Source organism: Echeneis naucrates, chromosome 3, assembly GCF_900963305.1.
Source record: "Echeneis naucrates chromosome 3, fEcheNa1.1, whole genome shotgun sequence".
NCBI classification, from domain to species: Eukaryota; Metazoa; Chordata; class Actinopteri; order Carangiformes; family Echeneidae; genus Echeneis; species Echeneis naucrates.
The window spans coordinates 3,665,740-3,689,958 of NC_042513.1; the positions used below are offsets into that span (position 1 = coordinate 3,665,740).

General features: G+C 39.3%; 1 protein-coding gene across 4 annotated transcripts in view; it reads left to right on the forward strand.

Annotated features, from left to right (window-relative positions):
• zfhx3b (zinc finger homeobox 3b) overlaps positions 1-24,219 on the forward strand; it is a 136,141-nt gene that overhangs the window by 100,435 nt on the left and 11,487 nt on the right. For 3 of the 4 annotated variants that reach the window (XM_029498476.1, XM_029498478.1, XM_029498477.1), the window contains exons 6-9: positions 9,351-9,458; positions 18,642-18,778; positions 19,283-19,483; positions 23,770-23,893. In XM_029498476.1, the coding sequence (XP_029354336.1) occupies positions 9,351-9,458; positions 18,642-18,778; positions 19,283-19,483; positions 23,770-23,893 (570 nt within the window). The remainder of the gene's footprint in view (positions 1-9,350; positions 9,459-18,641; positions 18,779-19,282; positions 19,484-23,769; positions 23,894-24,219) is intronic. The other variant, XM_029498479.1, reaches the window with a different exon arrangement.

Consider the following 24,219-nt stretch of genomic DNA (forward strand, 5'->3'; position numbering starts at 1 on the left):
GGTAAAATTGAAAGCCTAAAGCAATTTTGCATACTGATTAGGCTCATATTAATACAGGTTGGATATACCACTGAGATTAGAAGGATAACTAGTTTAAATGATGGTTGAGTTGCTGCATTTCATCCCATCATCTGGCTCCGAGTCTATTTTGTAATTAAGGCTGTAAGGTGCGCACATAATCAAATAAATAAATGATGCAGCCAGAATTATGTGATAATAAATTAATACATTACAAGAACTGAATAAAGCAACAGCTAATTGCATGAAATGAGTCAGTTTCATTAGGCTTTTGAAAGAAAATTTCTGTGTATGCATCACAAGCCAGTCTGATGAATGAAACCCAGTTTTTAAAGTATGCAAATAAGGATGAAGCATTATGTTAAAAAAAAAAATCGTTGCACAGAATTTGAATAGACACGTAGTTGTGATCTTGTTGCCTTGTTTTTGATGTAGTCTCCCGTCACACAACTGCACACACAAGTCAGAGGGAAAAGCACAACACTCAGTCTCTGAAGAGAAATGGTTCATTACGTAGAGAAAGGTGCTGACCTGTGCCGCTAGACTCCAGGTCTTTGAGGGTTTATCATGTCAGAGCTATAAAAATACATGACTTCTCAAGTAAATGTTGATTGTTTTTTGGGTTTTTTTTAGATTTCATTTTGAATTGACACATAACTTCACATTTACTCATATTTCTTGATAATTAATCAAGATTCATAAATGAGCTATTAAGGTGATAAATGGTATTTGAGCTCACAAAATAAAAGTATTTTTTTTTCTATTACTTACAATAGGCCTGCAACTTGCCATATTGATATTCAGTTTTGTTCCGTTTCTCTAGACCTAGTGTTGCAAGCAAAAAATAAACTTGTTTAAATTCATCTCCAATAATAGCACAGCAAAGTTGGTTGATTATTTTGTACATAATTACAGTGGAAAACAACCTGCCTATTAAGCCTTTAATGGCAGTAATACAGAAAGCAATTACCATTACTTTGCTGCTCATACTGAAAATAAAGATTCCTCTAAATTAAAAGGATCTTCTGACTCCTGCTAAGGCTAATTGTGTAGGGTCTTAAAGACATCTGGTTGTACATCATTTGTAAGGGCTAAATGCTGATCAGTTAGGAAGGCTTTTACAAGCTGTGTCCTAAGTGTGTGTTTTTGGGACTGCTCTGCTGCCAGGGAGTCTGATAGCTCTTGAATTATTTATCTATCAGGCTGCTGGACGGTAGTCACGGCGACCTAGGCCCCATAGTGTTTGTCTGGCAACATCTCCCTCCGACAGTAGCCACTGGCAGCTAAGGGAATGGGTGCTAATGAGCAGGGCACAGTGTGCAAGGGAACAGAATTTTCTAACCCTCCAATCCTTCCTAACATCCAGACCCCTCGTCATTGAATAAAAATGCAAGAAAGATTTACAAAGATCTGAATGCAGAACTTTTTAATTAGGGAAAAGATGAGGTTAGAAAAAGAAAAAGATTGAAAACGAAAGATAGAAACAACCACCGGTTTTCCTATTAAGGAGAAATGTCAAGCGCGGTGCTGAAGCAATAGTCTGTGTGCATCCCTTTGTTGTCCTCCCTGACATTGAAGGCTAATTTTTCATGGTTATTTGAACTGGAAAATGAAAGAGAGGTTTGCGATTATTTCCTATAAATGACAACACAATCGCATTACGCTTCAGTACAAACACAGAGAGGATATTGCCTTTTCATATTTCATGTGAAAGTAATGGATGGGCTATGCAAAGACGAACAGAAAGAAAGACAAATGGTGAAAGAAAGCTGTGTTTGATTTGTATTAGAAACAAAATGGAGAAAGGTAGCAGTTTTTCCTCATAAGTAGTAGCACTCTCATAGATGTTTTAAAGTGCCTCTACAGTGTAATCATTGGATTTCTTTTGCAATTAGCTATGAGCAACCAGCCGAGGTGGTTGTTAGAAGAAAAGTTGGCCAGTGTAACAACTGCAGTCTCTACTAGAAAAAATATTTATCCATTTTAACATCCCCACACACAGTGTCCATGTATATCCAAACGGCTGTGATGTAACCAATAAAGATAAGTGTAAAAAATAAACAAGATAAAACAGGAGCCCACTGTCTACCACCTCTACTCATAACTATCCTTAGATATCTGAACTTAGGAAACCATTAAACTTTGCAGAGCAAACACGTGTCAATGAAACACTATATTTTATATTAAAAACAAAATTGATTAGAGAAATTGGTATTCATAATCTTGTCAGATTCTGTTTTATGTTGCTCTACGCTTTCATAAACAAACAGCCAGTCAGGCGCAGGGCTGTAGATGGAGTCAGGGAGGCAGGATGACCATCGAGCAGGATGGCAAGGCAGCCCGCTCTGATGGGGCATGCTGAGAAATGAGTTTGTGTGCTTTAAGTTTACAAAGATTGAAGGACCACAGGAAAGCCTCTGCTGGCAGGACTTATACAAATAGGACCCAAACGGGAGCTGTGAGCTGGACTCCTAACACGTGCCGAGGAAGGCGCTACATACATCCAACCGTGGCAACATTGATTTTCTGAGCTAATACCTCCACAGAACAGTCCACAGGCAGATGGATGCACTACAAAGATATGCAAATGGTGCATTCAATAAATCGACAGGCAGAGATCTTTTTCAGACAGTCCACTGTACTAGTCTGCAGTGCCTAAAAGGAGAGATAAACACATAAGTACCTGTTAATGGACATACACATACACAAGTGTGCGCACTCAGACAAACATACAAGCACCTGCCAGCTACCTGGGAAAAGTTGGGATCGATAATAGAATTTCATGTTAAGCAGAAGTGCTTCAGAAAACCACATCAAATACATGCAAGGACTATCCAGCAGTTGTTTTTTTTTATGTGGAGGTGCTGTTCTTAATGCAGAATACTATATTTTTAATTTTCACGGTTTTCCTCAAGCGATCTTTTTTTGCTATGTATATTGCGTATAATAACAAAACAAACTGTGGGTATAGTCATATTCAGTATGCTTATTAGTCAGATATGAAACAAAAGCTGCTGGGTGTATGTCATATATAATAGATGTGGGCTGTCTTGTTAAGCCCAGCAGGCTGTATGTGGCTGTGTCTCCGTGGAGAAAGGCTCTGAAGCTTGCTGTACCTGGTAATTAAAGGGAGTTTGTGGCAAAAGCCAAACATCAGGAGAGATGAGCTATGAGCAAAAGAGCTGTGACAGTTTCAGGTTATGTGATTTTTGTGTCCCTTTTTTGCCAAATGAAAAATCAATACATTTTCCGGGTTATACATATTCAGAGTGTCCACCATGCTTCCGCCCTGATGGAGAGAGGGGCGGGTGGCTGTGGGCTAGAGTGGGAGGGGGGAGGTCGCCTGTCCGCCTGTCATAACTGTAACATCGCATTTTCCAACCCACTGGTGAATATTTCAGAGTTGATGTGATTGCCCTTCATGGCAGCGGTGTTGGGTTTTTTTTCCAGACACCCCTTCAGCCACCCCCACACTCTGTCAACCCCCCCTACTTCTGTTTGGTCCTTTCAATAGCTGCAAATACGTGAAGTTATTGTAGTGTGAGCTGGGGGAAAAAGAAAACGACGCATTAATAACAGCAGCTTGATTTAAGATGAGGGAGCAGTGGAAGACGATAAGCATAAATGCATGGCAGGGGGTGGCAGAGAGGCAGAGTGATTCTTTGTGTGGGACAATGTCCCTTAGGCAGAGTAGATAGAAGAGCACTGCCCGGTGATGTTTTTGCCCCCCCCCATCCAAGCTTTTAGCCCACCATCCTAGCAGGGAAAAGTACAGCCCGCATCTTCCATTGTGGACATAATATGTGTTCGTGAGCAGCCATCATCTTGGACATTCAAAGAAGTCACAGGGTGGTGTGTGTGTGTGTGTGTGTGTGCGCGCGCGCGCGCGTTTCAGATGGGGCAGAAGAGTGAGCAGTCCCTGAATGCTCATTCCCTGTGTAGCCACATTAACCTAGATCCTCCTCTCCCTCATCTCTCAAGTAAAACACAAAGAGAAAAGAACTAGAGCGGCACTCATTTTATCTACTTTATTTGTATCTATGTATCTAAACATGCCATTATCACGAGGAGTATTTCTAATTAGTACCATTTCCCATGAGGTAACACTTGAGGGAAAACATTTAATACATTACGTGGTGCTCCATAGCAGTTTCTAATTTACTTAAGTATCAAGTGCACAAAAAAGCACTTAGCCACATTTAGTGGTTTTAAATGTGTGCTTTTTTCTTTTGATACTATCCCCTAAAATGACCAGTGACTTTGAAAATCATAGAGGATCAATTTAAATGTTGTGTGGGAGACCTATGAAGTTGGTTTGATGAGCAGGCACCACTGGGAGGGAAGTGGAGCGGTGGAAGAGGGGGTTGCCAAGATATTGTTCTAAGGTTGTGTGAGCTATCACTCCTGTTTGTGATTAACTTGCCGTTTAAAGTTTTTTTCAGTTATTAGCTGCCCTAACCCCATCCCCCGCCTCCTCCATCTCCTGCACCTCCTGCTCTGCTATCCCCCTACCTCCTTTCCCCTCCTGCCCTTAGCCCCATGGAGACACAAAGTATTCATTCACATTTAGATCCTGAGGTCACAGCAGGGCCAGCAGGGAGAGGCCATTGCGTCCCCCCCATAGACAGGTCAGGAATCTAACACGTAACTCCAACCAGCAGTGCTGAGGTTTGCTTACTCCTCTTCCCTTTCAAAACGTGAAAGTTTGTGGTGTGTGCGTGCGTGCATGTGCTACAGTTTGCGATCTAGAGTTTTGGTGCATTTGCTTACATTTTACTACTTTGATTTAGATGTGCATTTTACAGCTCCTTCAGTCTTTTTAGATATTTTTGTTCACGTTTTTGAACATGTGTCACAACTGGAATACAAAAAGTTAATCAGCTTTTGTAAGTCATTTAAACTTGCTTTTTTGCACAGCGTATTACATGTCCATATGTTTAATTCAGGTGTGCTGCTGTGTGCTGCTATACCGTGTTATGGTTGTTCATAGGCAAATGCCTATCTTGTCTCTGGCAGGTTGTGGTAATATGGTTTTTTGTGGTTTTATGAAAGGATGCAAGAGGGGAGCATGTGTGTGTGTGTCTGTGTCAAGAGGGGGGTTATGAGGGTTTGGAGTATTTTCCTCTGTGTTGTACTTTAAAAGGCGGTCTTGCGTTTGGGGCACAGAGGTACTGATATGAGGAGCGGACAATGAATGAAAGCCCTCAGCATGGCTCCTGTGTGTCATTGTCCTATGGTACCCTCCTGTCACTTTCATTTTGCACCCTCTAGTCCAGAGTCAGGCCAACTTTGATATAAGGAAGGGGTGCAAGGGATGATGGGGGGAGCAAGAGGGGGATTTTTAAAATAAGAAGTAGGGGAGAAAGATAGAGTCTGTGAAGTGTGAAATAAGATTGGTTTTTATCCGACAGTGCAGCGCTAAAGAAAAGGAAGCTGTCCAGGCCTGGATAAAGCGGGGTAAGCACACCTCTCTGATTTACAGTGCAGTCGTGTAACACCTGGTTAAAATGATAACAACAGCCTCAATAATCATAATGAGCGTAATGAGAGCTTAGACCCACAGATCCACACAAGAGCCTCGAGAGAAGCAAAGCTCAACCTTCGCTTCCAGTACTTGAGAGCCGAGCAGAGGGAGATGCTCAGCTCAGCCCCCGCACTGGTTCTCCAGGACTTATGAAAGCCTGGAGAGAGATAGACAAGACACTGTTGTTGACTAAGATTCTTTATATGCAACAAAAAGAGCAGCCTAAACCTACTGTTTGAGGAGCACTGGAGCCATTCACAGGTAGGACTGGGATTCTGTACTTTAAGAAAGGCAGTTATCATCATAGCAGTATATTCTGCTGAGGCCAAGGATGGAGGAGGAGCCCAACCTAGTGAAAGATATCTAGAGTGACTATTAGTACTTGCTGCTGCTCTTCTCTACAGTCTGGGAAGGAATACTGGAAAGTGCAGTGGTTACCATCAATTATTTATTAGGCCGTTTGTGCTTGTCAGTCTGATTAGCATTAGTGTAATCACTGCTCTTCAGGGGAAAGGAAGGCTGCGCTCTCTCATCTGAAGGTAATCTTGCTGTTTTCAATGTCTCATCTTCACCGGACACCTCTTGCATAGCATCTGCTTTTGTCATCTACACATATTTCTTGCCTTTTCCCCTTCTCTGTGTGTTTCTGTCTGTTGCTGCTCACATCAATGAGGTGCGGGAGGGGGCCCTCCCCCCTCCTCATTGATGTGCATGAGCAAGTAGCGCTCTCCCAGCTTGTAGAGAGTGACACCTATGGGCCTGATTATGCCTCTGCACTTGCTGGCAACAACACAAAAAGGGAAGATGGTGTGTGAGGGAACAGAGATTTGTGTGCATCAATTTATGTTTGTGTGTGTGTGTGTGTGTGTGTGCGTCTGTGGGATGATGGAACAGGGAGTCCATGGACTGTCCCCACTGAGTGACTGGCAGAGCAAAGCTGATATTTATATGCTCAGAACAGATGAGTGTAATCTCCGTAATCAGCAATGGGCTTATTCAGCTTGCATGATTAGATTAATGGAACTGTTTCATATCATTGTATTAGGATGGTTAATGAAGACAATTAATTAGAAGACAACCTTCAGGGCTATTGTCCTTTACATCTCCGAAATTTGGGTTAGAAATGGCCTGCTGCCATAGCTTTGAGTGGTTCTCCTCATCTATTTTCAGAGTTAATCTATGGCTACAGTTTTAGTGTCTTTTCCATTTGCATCCTACTCTTAGGCCACTCATGACCTTTCATTAATTATTATCGGCCTGGCTTTAATCATTCTGTAATACTGTTAGAGATGAAACGAGAAATAGGCAAAGCCATTTACCACTTAAAGATGTTACGCTTCTTCTGGATTTAAATGTCTTCATTTCTGCATAAATTATGCTCTTGGCTCTGTTGTGTGTGTGCTAAAAGTGATATATGTGTTGATTAGACAGAAATAAAATAAGAAATATTAGAAACACAAGTAGGGAAAAAACATTACTGCACACGTGTAAATTGTGTGTGTAGAAAGTTGGGGGTGGGTACTCGGAAGCTGAACGGCATTAAAATGTTGGCTGCCTATCACAGCAATGTTTAAGCACAAAGTGTGTAATAATTTGTAGGTGGGGAATTAGTCTCAGTACAAGTGTCACATGGCTCAGAAATGACACTTTGCCTCAGTTTTTAAGGTGAAAAAATTTACCTGGGGATTATTTTGTAATCTGAGCACCTATGCAGCTGTACAGTATCCTAATTCTCTCATAGTTGTGGAGATTTGTGCAGGCAGGAGTTAGATAGGATTTTGGGACTCTGGGAGGTATGTTTAAGATCCGCCTCACCAGCATGGGATGGGCTGCACTGGATGGAATTCATGGGTTGCCTTGGAAACATCATAGAAACATGGTTAAAAATAAAAGAATAAAACGCATTCATCTGCGGGATCTGGGGAACACTCAAATATGCTTTTTACTAGAAACCAGTCATCCCTTTTAAATATGTGTATTTAAACAAAGCATCAAGCTTTCAGCAGTCAAGCATAACAACAGTTCATCCATCTATCACTGTTCTCTGCTGTTTCCTACAGCATTTGATAGGCAAGCAGGAAATGGAGTTTGGGTTTGTTGTTTGTTTTTTTTTTTTTTTCATTTTTCACTGAAACTTACAATATACACTTCTATCTAGAAATTATAAATGCCTCTAATAATTTTGGGGATACACCCAAGCTTTAAGAAAGATGGCTCCCTCTCATATTGAACAAAAAAGGCTATATAGGTTGCATCCAAATGTTTTATTTTTCATCTTAAGAGAATGTGAAATTTGAAAATGTTTTCTCAAATAAATTTTCATTTGTAGTCCCGAGTTATGTTGTAAGCAGCTTGATGTACTTGGACTTGATGTGCAGAGGAAAATGACTGAGATTTTGAGAACAGCCATGTTGTTCAGAGATGGAGTAAATCATATTCAAAGTGTATCTGTAATAATGACATATATACTGAAGTTTGAGAATACAGTGTCAGCTCTATATGCAATGAATGCAATGTTTCATAACTGATGGGATAAACAGTGAGTGCTGGGGATAATGTAACATCATAAAAGTGGTTTTGGCTGTGGGTAGTCATGTGGTGAGCTAGGATTGGATGTGTGATGACTGCAGGGCTGAATACTTGAACAGGATATTTCAGCAGCTGTTGTTGCATTGTCAATATGTCAATAGCTCCTAGAGTAGAGACCTGAGCATGAAAGCATTTTCAAAAGAGCATTTAAGTACATTTGCTGAGAATTAGCTGACTTGTGTAATAACTGATAGGGCCTATTGACTGTGGCCTAGTTTACTGTTGTCAAATCAATGCTATTGCATGCAAGTCCCACTACTTTTAAACAAACTTAACAGGCAAAGGGGATGTTCAGGGGGCACTGGAGGGAAATAAACAAGATTGATGCCCTTTTTATTATCTGTTTTTGCTATCTTTTCCTCTGTGTGTTACTTACAAATGGCATTATCGGATATCCATTGTTAGGACTTCGATGCTCCTAAATGGCCTGATATATTGAGCTGAAGCTTTTAAGGTGGTTGCAGGGGATTTCTGCCTTTGGCTTGGCATAAAATAAAATGAATTGTGGGTTTGAAAGTTTTAAATATTTATGATTTATTTTTATTTATTTTTTTTTTTGGCAATAGTGGCGAAGAAGCGACGTTAGACTTGTATTGTTGGTAAGTAACTTAGCAGATTGCAGCAGGGTACAGTACAGTTATGTATGTGTGTTTGTGTTGTGCGTGCATGCTTGTGAGGAAGAGAAAGGAGTCTCCTACAAGACCTTTCTCATGCGGGATACTGCTCTCACAATTATTTTTCCATCTGCCCACTTCTGACTACATGCAAGCTTTTTTTGCAGTTTTATGTCCATATTAAACCAAGGAAACCATATTTGGTCATGAATACAAGAAAAATATCATAAATCAACTCTCAATCCAATATACAATGTCACAACAACTATAACAAAAATATTACTGAGTCCACTACTACGAATGATAATAATAATCATATTAATAATAATCACACCAAGTAATAATTTGCCTCTCTCCTTCCCCGATAACTCAACCCAGATTTTGTAATTCGTGTCAGAAATAAATTTCACAGTGATTATCAAACAGCACAGGACAGAGAGCAGAAAGCAGATTCTGCCTTCTTTGTCTGCTAGCCTTGCAACTGTGTGTCAGCAAATGTAATTGTTGCAAGCTCCTATAAAAAAAAACGCTGCCGTCCCTTTAAGTGCTTCCACCAATTCTGATGGCGTGGTGATTTACATATCCCATCCTCCCTCCCCCTTCAGGAGAGCTGAGCGAGGATGTGGAGGCTGCTAGTGAGACCACCACAGACCAGGAGGACCAAACCAAAGACAGAGAAAGTGGGGGGGAGAAGGAGCTCACCAAAGGGACAGGTAAGGCCAATATTTACCACACACATTTGGGGACTGCTATTCACAGGAAACATGGCTCTGCTCCTGGCTGGTGCCAACAACAGGCCTTTAGTATAATTAAATTACATATATTTAATCAAAATACTGAGAGCTTTTTAAGGATGAAATGCTCCATCCCAAAACTCACTAAATCCACTCGAAAATTTTTTAAAGGTTGCACTTTGATGTTTCAGCTTTCATGCATTAAATCCCATTATATACTACTAGGATAAACTGCCAATTTAGGTAATTTATTCAAGTGACATGTGACCCATGTTTTGTCTTTGCTCAGTAGGCAATGTGAAGAGAGAGGCCTGTATGTTTAATTCCATCTGGGCCATGTGTGTATGCAGGAACACAGACAACACCTACCTGTGTTCACTGTTATCAGATCAGGATGGTTTTATCTATGGTCCTCTTTATTGACAGGTGTTGATGGTGACTCCTAAGCAGGGGGTTGGGCTTAAGGTTAGGGGAGGAGCTGAGGCCCAAACAGTCCCCTGGCCAGGGGAAGGCTGCAGCTCCTTAAAAAGCACATTCACATTCACATTCATGGCATTACACGTGTGGGCTTCCTTTTTCATTTTGTGCCACCAATAACAATTATTGCATTCAATGGATAGAACAGCTTTAAAAATTTAATCCTCAACTTTTAGTGCCGTCTTGATATCATTGGGCACCTTATTGTTTGAACACATACTGTATCATCCTTTTTACAATGAGGCTGCAAGAACAAGTTTTGGCATTCTTAGTTATACAATTGCTGGTTGAAGCTTTGAAACAAAAGCTAATGTAGTGATGTCCTTGATGTGCATGTAAAAAGGTAAAAACTGGTGTATGGTCTGATTCAATATCAATCTATTTAACACTTTAAGTTTTTCCATACATTGTCAGATGTGTGAAAGTTGATGACACAGCAACAACTTCTGACATAAATACGCCACCCTCCAACTGGGCTGCCAAACTTTATCTTGAAAGTTCCTATCAAATACAATGTTAATCAAATCAGTTTAGAGCAAGACTAAACTAAACAACTAAGTCTTGTCATAATACATGTGAGCCACTACATCTAATTATATATAGTGAATTTGTTTGCTAATTGTCTGCTGATTTCACAAATGTCACTTTAAATTAAGTATTTTTTTTTTTGTGGTCTTTATGCCAAATTTACTTTGTATATCTGTTTTGGTAAAACAATGCTGGAAGTTAAGACATCTCTTACTCAAGAGAAAAGAATTCTGATAATGATGACACTGAACAGTAACAGGCCTGGGTGGATGCGTCTCACTTGTCTAACTTCTTGTGTTACTGCAGGATGTTTTGATTTACACTAGTCAGGTTAAAAGCTGGAAAACAATTCAGACCTTTTGCATACCTAAGTTTTTCATAAAGTGCAGCAAAAAAAACCTTCATCATAGTGTTTGAAGCCCAGCCTTTGTAAAATGTCTTTGATATTCGAACTTCTATTTTAAATGAGGCTGAGTTGTTTGTGCTCTTTGAAAGGGCGACACTCTTCTTTGATGGAAGAAATAATGATATGCATGCCTGACTGAATATGGCTAAAAGTATGTTTTAGCACATCAAAATAAAGCACTTTAAAAAGCATTAAAATGAGCTGGCCGATTAATAATTCACTCATACCTGTGGTGCACAGGAAGACGACTCCTCGCATTAGGATTCCTCCTTTTTGAAAGGCATGCAATTCGATACAAGCATATTCAGTTCCTTTCCTCCCCTCTGTCAGTCGCTAATCACCAAATAAGTGTGTTTCTGTGTTTTCACAAAAGAAAATATGTGCTTGCATATGAAAAATTTACAGCTTCCCAGCAGCTTATTAGAAACGCTTAGTTAAAAATAGCATGTGCATTAGGGAACCAGGTCTGAGGTTCTATTTGATGTCAGTGAAAAGGTGGGTGGGAAAAGGCTGGGATGGTGGGTTCAAGGCTGTGTTGTCAGCGAAAGGTAGACAGCTGTAGTTTAATGGAAGGGTCCCTTTTTATACGTCAAACTTTTTTTGATGGATGAATACAATGCCCATTCAAAGGGAGTGAAGAAAAACCTGTCTTGTAGGAAAAAGGCGAGGAAGACCCTACAATGCATTTGGTAAACAGAGGATCACTTGTTTGGGCCTGTGATTGTCTGAAGATGTTTGTACAGTGGATGCACAGATGGCGTGTATGCGAGAATATGGGGTACCAGCATCTCGGCCAACCTGCTATTTATCTGAAAGGTGCTCAGTGTCCTACTGTCTGAGGATGAGCTGTTTCTAAGGTCCATCATTAGAACAACTGAAGTATTTCTTCTCATCGCTGTCATGTAGCTGTTGGAACAGAGCACAACATTGTTCCTTTACAAATGACAGTCACTGTCAGACAGACAGCGTTTGCGAACACAGAAAAAAGGCTTCCTCCTTTTTAAAGCCAGTGTCAATCTTATTTTCTCTTTCTTGTTCAACAGCTCCTCAGTATTCATTAAAATCATTTAGAGGTACATCAGAAGCCTTTGTAAAATGCATATGCATTTGGCATGTCAACTCTTGAAAGACGCCTTCATTATTCATTTGTTTTTTATTTATATTTAAGATACACACACACACACACACATATAGATATACATACATGTGCATGCATTCAGGCATATGTAAATGTAATATACTCCCAACACTGCAGGCAAGATGTGAAGGAACTGTTTTGTTATTATACATTGCATAAAAATAAGGTTATCCTGATAGAAGAAAATACAAATTAACAGCAAAAGTAATTATAAGTGGAATACTAAAATCTTAATGTATTTGGACAATGATGTTCATGTTGGCAGTAGATGTAACTTAATCATCCAGCATTATTAGTAATTCAAAGGGTCATTTTTAATGCTATGTATGAAATATGTATAAATGGACAGCCATGAGCTGCTTTCCGTCCACCTTCTCCACCTAGCTGAGTTAGCTGAGCGAGCAGTAGTAAAAGGGAAGATGTTCTGTATAGGATCCTTACCTTCATTAAAGCAGGTGGTATATTCACGCAGCAGCCGAATGTATGGCGATACAGCAAGGAGAAAAGCAAGCAGGACGATGGGATAGCAAAAATACGAAGGTGAAAGCAAAGAGAGACGAAAAGAGGGGAATTGTTAATGCACCCACAGACTCTGAAACGATATCATTTGACATATTTTACAAGAACATAAGGGAGAGGCTGTATAGAAAGTTGAGACCCTATGTAAAGATACCAGCAAGAGGGAGAGAAAAAGTCTTTCCATTCTGATGCTGGGAGGATGGTAGTCTTCTGAATTCCAGCTTGATAAATAATTATTCTCATACCTTCTTCCTTACGTTCAATTTATGGGAGATTTATTAAGGAGGAGAAAAATTATATTTCAGTCTGGATCATTCATACTATGAGCGGTTCAACCCATGAAGAGCAAACAGACTCATAACTAACCAAAATGATTGGAAATGATAACACATACATGTTTTGAAATCTCATAAAATGTTGGAGTAGCTTCGATACAAGGGGGTAGAAGCATTTGTGGATCAACAATTATATGAGACGTGTGGGTTCCATTTTTCATCATTTTATTAGCTGCTGCACAATGTTTTTTTTTTGTTTTTTTTTGTATTATTATTCTGACTTTTATGCAAGTAGTGCACATTTTCTATTGTGATGTCCCCAAAGAGGCTTTTACCACTCACATGTTGGGTTTGATGAATAAAATGAAAATACCTGAAATATGTATTTATATACAATTAATCCTTAGTGCTTTCCAGACTTGTGGATTACCTGAAATTAGTGTCAAAATTAGACATTTCCTTATACAATTCATCATATTCATTTGGCTGCAGCAGCACCTGACTCTATGTTTCAACCCTGTTTCAACGCTGAAGCAATTGAAATAGTGTGAGCAGCTGAACGTACTTACGGTACACTTTGCTGAGTGCATTTTTGGCTCTACATCCACCTGTGTATTTGTGTGAATGTGCCTGAGTACGCACATGTGTGCTGACTGTCAAATCTTTTGTTGTGAACTTAAGATGCTACATTTAATCTGTATAATGAACATGATGATTAGCATCCCCTAGACGTAGCACTGTGGCATTGCAGTCTTAATTTTTTTTTTTTTTTTTTTTACTGTGCTGTTAAACTTCTGGTGCTGCTCACTCAGGAGCAGACAAACCAAATGTTATGAATTATTCTCCATGCAACAGTGTAGATATGTAAATTTAATATTAGCTGTGGCTGAAGTTGAAATTGCATGCTTATGGTTAGTTACAATCAAATTATTCAAGTTTATGTTATTGTTCTTCTGAGCTGGGAGACATTCAGCACAGTGCTGATTTGTTGTTATTGCTTTAAAACACTAAGTACGATGAGAAATCAGAAGAGGAGTGAGACAGGAGACAGCGGAAATGTTTACATATTCATTTCACATCCTTTGAGTGCTTGTCATCCCTCAAATTATAATTTCTTTTGTCTTTGAAGATAATAGGCCATAAATTGTCCTTGTTTGTGAGCCAACTGCTTGAAAGCTCAGTTTTTATGGGGTTTACCACAAGGTGTCTAATGGCCAAGCACCAGTGTAGTCTCTCTGAGTGTCCTGTAAAGGTGAACGTCATGTCATCCTGTTGTTCACCAGCCTGGAAATTATTAATGCCTTTGCTGATTAATAACTCCTCAATTTCTTCATCTTGGATTTGACAATCAGATTGTAAGGATGAACAACACGCCGACACTATTTTATTTGCTCTTGTGCTATAAAGTATTTAGTTCTGTGATTGCAAATTTGAGCTCTCTAAATAATAAATCATTGACGTCATATGTAGCTTCAATGTCAAACTTTAACTCGGGATTTTATTTTATTTTATTTTATTATTTTTATTTATTATTTTTTTATTGTCTTTATAATCGTGAATGAATACTTTGAAAATATCAGCAGAAAATTGGAGCACTGCCCTTTATTGCTCCGGGCTGCGACACAGGCTATAGATTAAATCCTTGATAGAAATGTGAAAAAGGAAAGACAATATTCAGCTATTGTTAGCATAGCATTAAAAGAGAATGACTTGTAGCACTGGGGGAGTTGAATCATCTCCATATTAATGGCCAACTTGCCGAGGGAATAGAGGTTAGGATTCACTGTGCAAACTGCTGGCAATGTGAAGGTAAAAGGTTTCAGGGAGCTGAGGATCAGAGGCCCCATTTTTCAGAGTGTGAACTTCTTGTGATTCTTGCATTTCACTGTGCAAAGGACTTGTGATTAAAAGCTTCTATTTTTACTGTGGCTGCTCTTTGCAGAGTGACAGTAAGGCCATGTAGCCTTGTTGGCATAGAAAAACTGGATGATAGGTTAAATGTTGTACAACTGGAGGCTTGAAGTTAGCATTGTAAGACAGGAACTGAGGTAATGAGGGGGCAGAAGCTACGGAGATGATGAGGATCCCGTGTCAGTAAGTAGGAGGGGAAATTCCCTCCAAAAATAGCAGGAATTTATCTTCCATTTCCTCGCATTTTGTAAAATGTTACTTTTTTTTAGCACCTTAAAGGACATCAATAAGTAAATCAACAGCAACTGTGTTTGCAGTCCAATTCTGATAACAGGTGACCTGTTGTAGTTAATTCAGTCTGGGGTGTATTAGTCACTCTGTCCAGCAGCCACCTTTTCCGCCCACACTAGTCTGTGACTGCTCCAAAGAGGCGCATACACAGGGCTGACAGTCCAACTTTCTTGTTGAGCTCATATGCTGCCTTTTGTGCTTTCAATAACAGGCAACTTTTTGGTATTGATGGGGGCTCTGTGTCTAATGAGCAGGCAAAAGAGGTCAGGATGACCGACAGAGATGTGACAAATTTTAAGGTCCTCTGACAAAGGATGCTGAGGAGGACTACACATAGGCAGGATAAACACTGTTAATCTAGCCGCTGAAATTTAAATACCTAACAATAATTTTTTAGGAATTTTTTTTTTTTTTGGCTATTTGTTTGTTTGTTAGTATGTTGTTGTTTCTTTTCCTAAGCTAACTAAAGTAAAATTTTGTTTTTGTTTTGTTTTTTGTTTTTTTCCTCTCTCTCAATCTGGTCTTATTGAAATATATATATATCTCTCTCTATATATATATATATATATATATATATATATATTTTTTTTTTTTTTTAACTTTGTTTTTATTTGATCACCATTCCTCGCTGTCAGGAGAACACCAGAAGGCGTAAACTAGGTTTTTCCAGTAATTGTTGTCATCTGTATTTGACATCCATAGCATATCTCCTGAAGGCTATTCTTCAGGACCCAATGTTTTGGTCATTGGTTCTGATCACTCGCTCAAATTGGAGAGCCATGTCTCCTGTGTGAACATCTGTGTTCTAACACTAGTGTCCAATGTGCCATGTTAGACTGTATGTGATGAAAACAAAAGTTGTTGTTTTAACCCTTTTTTTTTTTCTTCTCCTTTTTTTTAATCGATTTCATTCTCAGCTTTTCAATGTTTTGGTCATTTTTTCATCACTGTTGACAAAGTAAAACAGGATACAGTAGTTGGATGTTAGTCACAGTGCCAGTGGTGGCGTCAGGGTGTACGATTCTCAAGAGATGGCGATTGATCAGATTTATGGAGTCCTAACTGGCCGTGACGAGAGACTGTGACTGAGTAAGCCTCCCCAGCCCTCCATCTGTTGCCCCTCTCTCTTTTCCTCTCTTTCTCAAGCACAACTACACAACACCCCAATCTAGAAATCTGCTTTGGGCCCCTCCACAGCAGCTCTCCAGCGCCTGACTGTAAACAGCCACTTGTCTTCGCTCTTTGGTGCTAATTATGTAATTGTGGAAGTGGAATATACTTGTCATAAATTATGTCAATCCTCTTAATCATGAGGCTGAGTGTGCTTGTGTTTGCGTAGGCTATACTTACTGTATGTACTGTATGCCCGTTACAGCTGCTGCACGAGGCCTACTACTCACTGTTCTGCTCACATGAAAATTTAAATGATTTGTTTCTTTACTCTTCACTCGCTTCTCCTCTCTGTTAGTTACAGGTTATCATTCCCTGTAAAGTAAAATTACACACAAGTATTTATTTTTATAATTTATTTGTTTCTTTTTCTTCATGCACTAATTATGGGCAACTTGAGATTTTTATTTACTTTCAAATTAAAAAAAAAAAAAAAGATTGCTTTAGAAATTGTTTGTCTCCTGATATTAATAGTTGACTCCGGGTTTGAACAGTTGCTTATCCACCCCTGTAGGTGGGAAATCAAATAACTGTCTGTGTGAGCTACCAAAGCTGTAAAGTTTTCTCCTAGCAAGGATAGAAAATAGTGTATCATTAAGTAAAAGTTTATATTTTTATCAAATAGAATTGGGATTCACAAACTTGAACTGAATGCGCACAAACACGGTTTTGCTGTATTGGGAGAAAAATAAGACCAACCATGATGTTGAAATCTGAAGGTGACCACAGATTACGTCGTTGATTTTCTCAAGAGATGAGTTCAGGGGAAGTAGGAGTCGACTTAAGTGGAGTTGAGGAGGAGGAATCGTTGAGGACAGCGCCATGACTGCAAGGTTAATGTCAGGGAATGGGAGGTTCCTTTTGTTTAAAATTCCCTTTGTTTATTGGCGGATGTGTTTAATAGGATTGACTGTGACTGGAACCTAATAGGGCCTCCCCGGCTGATCCTGGTTTCTCTGGGTGATCTTACAGGCCTCTCTGTCCAAAGCCAGGTCCCCTACTGTGTAATCAGCTCAACTGCCGTCACCCTGATTTGAGTTGACATTTTAATGTCTGGAGCAGAAGCGTGGTCAGCCCTACTTAACCTGACCCCCCGCCAAACTCCCCCTACCTCACCAATGCCCTCTGTTCTTAATTTGCCCTCTCAGGACTGTACAAATAAGGCCAAATTTAACTCTTTATGGCCTTGTTAGGGTTCACAAGATACCTCCTTAAGTTTCACAGTGAAATCTTTCCACTGGTGACAAATCATGGTGATGCTGTGGCTCCCCAGTGCTAGCTGTGTGTGGATTTAGTTCCTCTGTGGACCTGCGCTCAACTGAGTGCTCCACTGTGATGCCACTCTGGCCTTGTTCTAGAGATGAAGACGTGCATTTTGTTGGCATTAGCAACGTTTGAACTAGAAGAATTAACTGTTTAATTTGTTGTTTGTAGTAGTGGAACATCTGAAATAGCGATGTAAAATCGAGACACACCCCCACCCCACCCCCATTTCTACAGGCGGAGCAGCAAAGCATGGCTGTGTCCTGTGAATATGCTTGGACATGAGTAATCATCAGTCTAATGCCATCTTCGAGCCCAATGGCATGCTTTTGTCTCATAAATCTTTGAGTTAAATGAAAGCTTACTGTCATACCCAACCTAGCTTTGAGGAAATATCAAGATTTGCTCAGGGGTTGAAAAGAGGTTTTCTAATCTTCCTGTCCTATTTTTCTCTATGTCACACACCACTTGCACAGAACTACAACACACTGGGGAAGGCTTAGCTGGTTACAGAAAAACAGGCCAAACACAAAATTTCACAGGCATGCACCTGTTTATGGAAACAAAGAGCTGAGGAATTTTCCAAGCTGGGTGCAACTGTAGGCACTGCTGGATAAAAACATTTCATTGTTGATCCCTTAAAATTGCCTGATCACGCTCAATTCTGGTGAAGCAGAACTGTGACTGTTGGTCAGGTATCCAAAGTATCTGCCTCAGATCTTTTATCTGACAAGAACAAAATGTACTTAAATGCAAAAATGTAGGTGATGAAGTCTTATTTGGATAAGGTTTGTCCAACCCCCCCGCCCCACTGTACAGTGAGGTCGTAAGATGTTTGTGTATTTTGTCTCAAGTTTAGAAACTCATGTGGTCTGAGGTCTGAAAATATGTGCTGATGTGAAACCTAAATCTGCACCCTGTGGCAAACTAATATTTGTATTAGCTGTTTATGGTGTTGTATGATGACAGACAGACAGAAGGATGGGAAGACAAATAAAAGGCAGGAACCTTTTTTTTTTTATTATTAGGGAGAAATTAGTTGACTTCCTCTGCAGTCACATCACGCTTAAAAAAGACATTCCAAAGTGGTATTGACTGACCTGTTCTTATGCCGCCAAGTCCACACCTTGCCTTAACATGCTCTCCTCTCTCCTCTGTGTTTGTGTGAATACATGAACGTCCAGCATTGTCCAGCCACTTGGAACAGCACCAGTCAGATTCCCCAGTTCCCTCCAAGAGGCCGTCTTCGCGGTCGGAGACCTCAGAGAACCAGCTCTCGACAAAGCGTCCCAGGACAGCTGAGAAGAACGCTGCAGAGCAGGTGAGTGACACACCAAAGAATTTTGTGATGTCTTCAGATGTTCATGAAACTCTTTGAATTAGATTTTTTTTTTTTTTTTTGCTACAGGTCATCTCATCCATTACCAAGCCCTCATTATGAGCCAGAAACCTAAACATCAATTAAAAAAATTTTATGTAAAAATGTATTTCTAATAATTCAGTAACTTAGTTACCTCACTGACCCTTTTTATACTATGCAGGATTTAAAAAAAATCTGCTGAAAATTATTTTTGCCTTTCTGCTGCACTGCTAATTGTGTATGAGGTGGAAAATCAATATGGTATTTGACAGATGAGAGTGCTTTGAAGTGAGTGCCAAGACTTAGTTACACTCTTCTGTGATCAGAGGGACCTGGCTGCTTGAGGGAAGAGTGCTCTACTCCCCTCCACCACCCTTCAAGCAGGCCTGCTGTACCCATCACACCAATTTTAACCCCCCCCCCCCCCCCCACCTTGTCTGTTTCTCTGTATCCACCTTCACCCAGATGTACCAGTGCCCCTACTGCAAGTTCACCAACACAGATCTGAACCGTCTAAGAATGCACGTAATGACACAACACTCAGTCCAACCAATGCTACGCTGCCCGTTATGCCAGGACATGCTCAACAACAAGATCCACCTGCAGTTCCACCTAACGCACCTCCACAGTGTGGCGCCCGACTGCGTTGATAAGCTGATTGCTACAGTAAGTTCTGCGTTGCTTGTTTTGTGAATTTTTGGATACACAGTGGTTGAAAAAAAATGTTTGTTTTTAAGGTTAAGGTGTCAATTTTTTCTATTTTCATCCCACAGCTGCCTGGTAATACCTTTTATTTAATTAGATTGATTCGTATGACTGAACATGGCAAAACACACATTGGTTATAGTAGTCATCCAATAGAATAGATAGTAAATAATACATATTACATAGTACTAATGCAGTTTAATGCAGTTTCTTTACCCTCTCTCACATGTTGAGTCCATCATCTCTGTAGTCATTTATGGTTTGTGTTAGTGACGGTGAAACCACAGTCATTGGAGGCTGCACTCTGTTCTGTTTCTCCACCATTATCAGCACCTGTGCACATTATGGCTAGTCAGATTGCAGGCAGTGGGTCAGGTCAAGGACCAGTGTAGTGATTCTGCATTGCCAGGAAGATGAGTCACTGACTCTTAAATGCCTCACCCTGGAATGGCTGCCTAAGCTTTGCGAATAATTGTCATTCCTGCCGTCACTCCTGTAAATTGCCAACATGAAGTCCTTTATCAAATACAAAGAATGTTGTTAATTGTGAAATGGTTACCGGCAATCCCATTGGCTCATTGGAAATGATTGGCGGTTTTCAAGATGCATATTTTTCTCCTCTTTTCATTGTCTTAATGCGTCCGTCATCAGAGAGCTCTTTTCCAGTTTGCCTGTAATAACAGTCATTTGGGAAGGGCATCTCATAATCTGGTTGGTATTTTTTTAATGAATTCAAGTTAGCTCATAGTTAATGTATTACTACTCTGACATTCTTGCTATGTTTATGATCACCTGTGTACCAGTCCAAACAAAGTCTTTTATTATGAATATGTTAAAGTAATTGATGCACTGATTAATCACAATTGAACGAACAAGTTCACAACTTGGAGAAATTTAAGTTCAAACAACACTAATGCTATAACTCTTTACGTATCAGGTCAAAATCAAGTTTTATCTAGACAATGTATATACACATAAACAGTGTATAGTACACAAAAACACACATTTTTGTGCCAATATTCAGGTCCAGTGCTTTAGGAAATGAGAAGTAGAATTTGTAGTATTTGTAGTGGAGTCATGTGATCACCAAGTCCTTAAGTTCGATTTTCATCAGCTGCAGACCACTGGTGCATCCCCTTCCATGAAAGAGAATTGAGAGAAAACTTTCCTTACTTCCTTTAATGCTCATCAAGGGGAGATAAAAGTTTATTTCCCCCGTTTTCTTGTAAATCCCTGAGCAAATCTATGTTCTGTTCTAACCTGTGAAGCTAAATAGCTTGCTGGACAATGACCACATAAAAAATTGGTGTATCTGCTGCCTAGCCTTCTTCATCCCCCATCTAGACAGTAAATGGCAAGCACATTAGTATGGTAGACAGCAATATTTATTTCTTTTATAGGAGGTAATAATGTACTGATCCACTACAAGAAAACCATGATAGAACAGAAGTAATATATATTAAAGGCAGCATCTTATTATAAGTGCTGAATGCAGATTGAAAAGTACTTTATTCTTTTCACTTGTCTGAGGAGAGGAGCCTAATTAATTCTCAAATCGGTGACTTTTATTTCTTGCCAAGCGTGCATAACGATGTGTTCATTCTTCTACCCTTCATCCTCGTTGTCTTTGCACCCCCACGCCATGTCTCTCATATAAACACATATAGTGTACAACTATACAATATACATTGCATTTATATATTTGTAGATCACCTTCCCATTTAAGTGAATTAGAAAGTAATATTTTGGAGTCACTGCAGATGTATTAGTGCACGCATCATTCCTCTCTCACTCTGTCTTTCATTTTCTGTCTACAGAAGATAGGGGTAATGAAAATAATTGTGCTTCATTAATTTTTAGTCTGGCTGGATGATAGCCATTTTGAACTATGTTTGCCAATTAGGCAGTCCAAATTAAAAGTGACCTTGGGATACTCTGTTCTTTCCTCTAATCACCTAATGAAGCAGTTGTCTAGAAACCATCCACTTTGTAATGTAAACCTTTCTTTGTTTTTGGTGACTTTTGTTGTTGGTGGCTTTTCATTTTGAAGACATAGTGAGGTAGCAAAAAACAGGAGGTGATGAGTTGTATATTTTTTTGATCTTTTTTTTTCTGTATTCTGTGACTGAGAGTGCGAACATTTCTACATGACCTTGAAGTGACTGTTGCTTGAGGGGGATTCTGCTTGGTTTGAATCTAGCCTGTGGGCTATATGACATGCTTTTAGAGGAGTAATTAGAAAGCATATGGTCCATATGGTGGATTAATAGTCAACCATCAGGCAGACAGATCTGACAATGCCAGATCAAAACCAATTCCATCAGATTTTTCACTCAGAAAAAAAAAAAAAAACATTCTTTTTGATCAAATTCCATAAATTCTGATTAACTACAAAGAGGTTATTTTTGCAAATCATGCATACAATAAGTACAATAAACATTGGAGCTTTGATTTTAATTTGAATTTATTGGAATATAACAATGTTGACTGATAGGAGAGAAAAGCCTGCAGAGTAGAGACATTTGATAAAGTTCTCCCACCAGAATCAAATGAGTGACTTCACAGATATAGTGGAAGTGAGGGTAACCATAAGTCCACTGGGATGAATTGATGAATATTTTGTTCCCCACTGTTTCCCTCATTGGAGACATCTTTATTTGATATTTTTTGAAAGAACTGTCACATAATATTTTTACTGAGACTGAAAGGTGTCAAAACTGAGTTAAAATTAAGTCTCATTCATGGAACAGAAATGAAAAGGGGATGGATGAAGTGGAGAGTTGTGAATTGAAATGTAGCATGGAGAGTGAATTCTGTTTTTGAAGGTAATTGAAAGAGAATGAAAAAGATGGCGTCTCACCTTCCAATCTCACCGAGTTTCAGCTGATGATCGTGGGTAAACAGGGCTCTGGTAATCAGGGATTCTGATGAACTGAAGCAGCTTTTAGGGTAAAAAGAAAGTTGAAGATTGTGAGAGAGCAGGAGGGATAAACTGAGGTTGCTGTCATTTACACAGAATATTTGGGTTCCTTTGTGATTCTTCAATCAATATTTGTATTGCATTATCTGCCCTTGAAATATTAGATTTACAAAATTAAAAAGAAAAAACATTCATTCAATCATCTTCAACCGCTTATCTGTTTGAGGGTTGCGGTAGTGCTGGAGGCAATCCCAGTTCACATTGGATGAGGGCGGGGTCAACATGGACAGGTGGCCAGTCCATCACAGGGCCAACACACAGAGGCAGAGACCAACAACCACTCACACTCACACTCAGGCCTACGGACAGTTTAGAGTCACCAGTTAACCCAAATATGATGCCTTTGGACGGTGGGAGGAAACCGGAGTACCCGGAGGAAACCCACGCAGGCACGGAGAGAACATGCAAACTCAACACAGAAAGGCCCCAGGCCGGGAACCAAACCCATGACCTTCTTATTGAAGGTCTAACTGCTATGCTGCTGTGCTGCCAAGAAAAAACATTTTTTTTCTTTATTTTCAAATTTAAAACATATATTTTTGTATCAGCAACAAGGCTGTTTTTCTTTTGATTTTACTGTTTTATTAAAATGCACACAGTCTAATTTTTCCAGTTCCTATTTAATGGAATGAATTTTAATTTAAGTGATGCAACTTTATTACTGGAAATTCTGTAGAAAGCTTTTAAATTAAAAGGTGGTTAGATGGAGTTTGCCTACCTCTCCCCTTTATTACGATTGACTTTTTTTATTTTATTTTTTTTTTCCCCTATCGGCCATATTCTATTAGTTCTGCCTAATAAAGCTTTTGGCTGGCTGAGATATTGTATGATAAGAGGTCCGTCATCGTTATTGGTTGTGATAGAAATACACACATGACAAAATACAGGCCTGTGAAACTTGACATTGTGTGAATGGCGAACAATCTGAAGAGTACGGTTATTATTATATGCACATTTGTGCTTGCTGAGTGATTCGTATGAAATGGTAACATAAATAAATTGCAACATAAATAGAATAGTATATTTTGTTATATTGTCTTTAGTACTGCACCTCTTGATTTGTTTTATGATTAGTGTCATTATAATACTTAAGCGTAGTTGTCATAATATGAATTATTGACCTGGTTAAACCAAACTACCCTCTGTGTCTACTGTGTGTATTCTCTTGTTTGTCTCTAGTTCCCTTGAAATCAGTTGAATGAATTTAAGACATCACATTGTGACTCAGCAATATCATTAACAATTCCTTTGTGCGTTGTTCTTTCAGGTGACAGCAACTGAAGTACTACCGGCAAGTATGTTCATACCTGTACCGAGTTCAGACAGAGAGTCCCAGAGCACCCTTCACGCCACAACCAATTTGAAAACTGAGGATGCAAAGAAGCAAGCAGGTTAGTATCTGGTTCTGTTAGAAATGGTGATTTAACCTCTTCTTAAAAGGTTGATCCATTCCAGTACTTTTACTCTTGTGAATGTATAACATGTTATCATGGTTGACTGTACATCCAATTATACTAATCCATAGACAGGAAGTAAAGATTCATTACGCTAGCATTTTATTTGTTTTACAAAAGATTAGCATTGGTAATGAATTCAATAGATTTTGACAGATAGTTTAATGTACGGCAATGTATTTTTTTTTTTATCCTAATGTCATCATGGTGGTTGGTTTTCACTTCCCAAATGATACTTTGCTTTTTCTCTACGCTACATTGAT